General features: G+C 34.3%; 1 protein-coding gene across 1 annotated transcript; it reads left to right on the top strand.

Moving 5' to 3' along the window:
* The first annotated feature begins 1900 nt into the window (after window positions 1-1900).
* LOC120355944 lies at window positions 1901-3466 on the top strand. The gene is made up of 3 exons (XM_039444706.1): window positions 1901-2192; window positions 2821-3003; window positions 3406-3466. Exons 1-3 carry the CDS (start codon window positions 2071-2073, stop codon window positions 3464-3466), a joined length of 366 nt encoding a protein of 121 aa, XP_039300640.1. The 5' UTR covers window positions 1901-2070.
* Window positions 3467-5025: the final 1559 nt, after the last annotated feature.

Here is a 5025-nt window from a genome sequence, read left to right as displayed (position 1 = left end):
TGGTCATCTACATATGTTTCTTGCAAATCAGTTGTAATTAGTGTTTGTGCTGAACACACATTACAAGATGGTTGTTATTACATTAGATCTAACACAAGTAACCTCTACGAACATTTACAAGAAATTATAGAATTGGATAAAATTGTGAATGGGAAATTGGATGTTAATTTTTGTAGTTACAATAGTATTGCAAACATTAACAAAGGAACAAATTCCAGCTTCAAATATGGCGATAGATTAATTGAGCTGGATACGGGTGCATATGAAGTTGAGGATATTATAAAATCTTTAAAGAATAAATTGCATATGATGAGAAGAAGAATAAACTTATTATACGCGCCCGAACAAAATACTATGAAGATTGAAATTCATTCTGATAAAGCCATTGATTTAACAGGTACTGATTCAATGGTAAGATACTTGGTTTGATAATGTTGTTTTGCAGCCAAATAAATGGCATTATTCTCAGCATTTGTATACATAACAAGCATTGGTAGTATTGTACTCGAGTGTAATTTAGCATGTGGTAGTTACTCTGACGGAAAACAAAAACATATAATCTACAAATTTTTACCAAAGGTTCCTAGCGGCTATTTAATAAATGAAGTACCATCACCAATTATTTATGTACCTTTGAATACGCATCGAATTCAAACTATTAATGTAAAGGTAATGGACCAGAACGGATCGTTTATTGATTTCCATGGAGATACAATTACAATTAGGTTACACATACGTGAAAAACAAAAGTAAACGTAATGGGTTATCTTGTTTTCAATCCACGTTCAAATAAGACGTGTACAGCCGATGTCATTAGAGAGATGAACGTGAGAGCATCAACACCTAAAAACAAACGTGCTTTGTCAGCTAAAAGTGCGAGAATATTAGAAAAGTTGGGTTTTATAGTTGATTGGCGGAATGTTAGGAGGAGTGGCGGCAATTAGTGAAATTCTGGACGTGGAGACAGACCTTCAGTTTTATAATGATATAACCAAATTCCAATTTCACACTCATACAGTTTATTCAGGACAGGAAAAAAAAAACTCTGACGAGGCACGTATTGGCATAAATTCTTTAGATGTCTATTCTTTACCTTGCAAATCATTCATATTTATTGAGGGAACAGTTAACTGTACAAAACCGGGAACAGCCCTGGCTGATGCACCAGTTGCGGCAGACTATAAATTAAGCAGTAACGTACCGTAATCGGCAACCTTTTTGATGAAATACGATATGAATTAGCAGGTCAGCAAATTTCTAAATCAAGATTGATTGGTTAACATCCACATATTAAAGCTATTCTAGTGAAGAATACGCTCGATAAAAACACATATCACTTGGCTGGTTTTGACAGAGCAGGATATGAGCTAACAGATAATAAATTCACTTTCTGTGTACCTACCGCTGAAATTAATCCTCCCGTTTTTTGAAGATTTTCAAAGAATAATTTTAAATTTGAAACAGGAACTCGTCTTATTGAGGTCACCGACAGACCTAAATTGTGTTGAGTCGGCAAGTGGAACAAGCGTCAGTGTGAAAATTACAAAACTGCAATGGAGAATGCCCTACATAACTTTAGAAGATCATGTAAGGCTGAAATTTTTGAGACTGCTCGATGCTGACACTCCACTGAAATTAGGTTTCCGCCATTGGGAAATTTGTGAATTACCAAATTTGCAAAATTCACTTAACCGTTAGAATAACAAGGTTCTAACCGACATTTTTGGTGAAATTGAGATACATCATAATGAGTATGTCTTGAGTATATCTATGCAGGGACTGACTTGGGATGCCATCTGTTGGAAATAAGGGAGTTAGCGAAAATAACAAGGTTCTATTTGACAATATTCAACCAGGTGTTTTGGGATGACATGGTTCTATCTGCCTATACAGTATCTGTGTGTAGCAGCAGCTGCTAGCTTGTTCATTACTTTGTCTACATTAATTGCATAGTAAGCAATGTTGAAGTTTTTAAGGTTATATTTGAGTTAATTAATGAGTATTCTACATAGCAAGTTAATTTTCGAAAACCTTATTCTTTAGTTATCTGTATCATTCAGTCAAACCAGAATGGAAGTTGATGAGTCAAGTTTATTTGACCTGTTTAGTAATAATGATTCTTCAGATGATTACATTCCACCCACCTCCTCTGAAGAAGATGAAGAACGTTTCAGCATTTTTAATTTCAAGAGGTAAGTAATTTCAAATTTTGAAAAACTTAACTTACTTTAGGCTACTCTTCAATAATTGATGCAGACTACCCCAAACTTTCTCATGTTGATATGGCAAAATTGTATTAGTCTGAAACTACCAAATTTGCAATGTTTTATTTTACATTCTCAGCTAACCTAAAGTGGATAGGTAAGGCTCAGCAGCTAAAAAAATGACAAATGTGTAATATACTCCTGTCTTCAACGGTTTCGTATTCATTCATTTATACATTGATTGATAAGTTACTGTTTTGACAACCATGTAATTAAAAAAAGGTTGAGTAGACCAACTACAAGCAAACAAAAATTTAGGCTTAGGCTACTATACTACCAATTTTTGTCTTTCTAGATGATTAGTTATCATGGAACAGTTGTTCAAAGCAGGACACTATTAGGCCACCTAAATTGTGATCTAGTACAGTTATTATTTTGTTCAGGCCATTTTCAAGCAATTATTGTACAATCTATTATTCTCTAGGTACTTCATTATCATATGGAACACTACCCTATGAGGCACATCTTGTAGCGGTTAGCTTTGGTCAATTGGTCACTCTACTAAGCTTTATGTGTGATAAGTGTGACTTATTCAAGTTGTTACATTTATTTTCAGGAAGAAGAGAACAGCTTGTAATAGAGCACAGAATATAGTTGCACATGAAAGTTTCCATATTCCTGATCCTGATGATGACCCAGACGATCCCAAACCACAAAGTCCTAATGAAGTTGGAATTAATTTGGAAGAGATTCTTGAAGATCAGTCAGTCACTCAAAATGACAAGGAACAAAATGATTTGTAAGTGTTTCATCCATATGAGCATGAATAATATCTTATCGAATTTTGTAACATTGTAATGGGTTTTAAATCTCTAAATCTCCCATGAACTCTGTAACTCTAAACTCTTAATTGAAATATCTATATAATAATTTCTTTATATTATCTCAAAATATATAAGTGTTCGAATTTCTGTAATGGGTTTGAGTATTCTAAAAACTGTGTTACACCAAACTCTCCATCATTAATCCTCATATAGAGCAAAATTTTACAATTGTATCACTTTTAATTTTACAAACATCACTATGTATCCATTGAAAACTTTACTAAAAACGTCCTAAATGGTTACCATTGGGATTTGACCAACTAACTTCCCACAGAATAATACTAAAAATATTTTATTCATATTCCATATTTTTTCAGATTAGATGAGACCACAACCACTCCAAAAAAATGTGAGAAAGAAAATTCCGAACCCTTCTAAATGGAAAATCAATGTGAGAAGAGAGGCGCATCAGAGTGGCAAAGAGTACACCAACAAGAAAGGGAGAAAGAAAAGCAAAAAAAGTGAAAAATCTCAAAAATTGTGCAGTGTCCTGTAAGTACAAGTGCAGTTCTAAAATATGTGATCAAGAAAGATCAGACATTCATTTAGCATTCTATACTTTAAAAACTTCCTCAGAGAAGAGGCATTTCATATTGAACACAACTGATAGATCCCTAACCGCTAGGCCGAAAAGGATACATGTACCTGTACAAGACCCAAAAAGTATTGCTAGTGATGAAAGTTATGGTTCCTCTTTTACTGATAAACCAGAAAAATCTTCCAGAAGAAAATACTCTTTCATGTTTTTCTTTAATGTAAAGAGTGAAAAAATTCAAGTGTGTAAGAAGTTTTACTTAGGAACCCTGGACATTTCGCAGAAGCCTATCTATACAGCTCATGCAACAAAGAACATGAACACTAACACTCCTACTGAAGATAAGAGAGGAAAAAGTATGGTGAACTGTAGAAAACCTGAAGGCAATGTTGATTTTTGTCACAATCATATTGAATCTTTTCCATGCATAGAATTGCATTATTGCCACAGTCACACAAACCGCAAATATTTAGGCTCTCATCTGAGCATCTCAAAAATGTACAGCCTTTATGTGGAAGATTGCAAAGAAAAAGATATTCCACCAGTGAAAAAATCTATGTATTATAGAGTGTTTGGAACAGAATTCAACTTGGGGTTTAAAACGTTTTGTGAATCAACACCGCTGATTGTTGTAGATTGATCACACCAAGCAAGTCATTTGAAATCATCGACAGATGTTCGTATTGAAATGGAATTTAATAGTGCAGTACCTGCAAATACTTCTGCCTATTGTGTTTTAATTAGCAATCGTGTGATGGAGTACACACCTCTGACAAGCATGGTGAAAGAAGTTCAGTAATTTTATTGATAGAGCACACCGCCTGCAATATTATATAAGGTGTCCACTCTGACAAATTTGGTTCATTATCAGTTTCACCTTTGAACAGGTAACATCTAAAATGTCCTATTCTTTGTGTTCTGATATTTTGGACAAGCCGCAAACTCGCTCTATTGGTATTCAGTGCAATCTTGATTCCGATAGTTTCTATTATGAACCAACCTGCGGTACACCAATCCAGAAGCCGCTACAGGTGGAGGAGGAGAAACGAGAAGAGGAGGGGAGGGAGAAAGACAAAGGATTCAACGAGCCCGCCGAAGAGAAAGAAGTGGACAAGCAAACGAGTGCAAAAATTGCTACAGTTGATCTTCACTGGTTTAAACAAGATTGTAATCAAATTATTGTGAAAGAACTTGCCATAATTAATCAGTTTAATAATTTTATATTGTATTCTATTTCAAATCACCATTTGCAAAGACAGAATTGAGTGCAAAATTGTATAACGATGTAACATGGTTAGAACATCACTATCATAAAATAAAATGGGAAGATGGAGATTTAGAATACAGTGACTCATTAATACTTGATACCTTGTATTTAGGTATGAGAAACTTTTCACAAAGG

This window comes from Nilaparvata lugens, unplaced genomic scaffold, assembly GCF_014356525.2.
Source record: "Nilaparvata lugens isolate BPH unplaced genomic scaffold, ASM1435652v1 scaffold5323, whole genome shotgun sequence".
In the NCBI taxonomy this organism is placed as follows: Eukaryota; Metazoa; Arthropoda; class Insecta; order Hemiptera; family Delphacidae; genus Nilaparvata; species Nilaparvata lugens.
The sequence above is the reverse complement of the archived record's forward strand: the minus strand, read 5'-3'. Positions and strand labels throughout refer to the sequence as shown.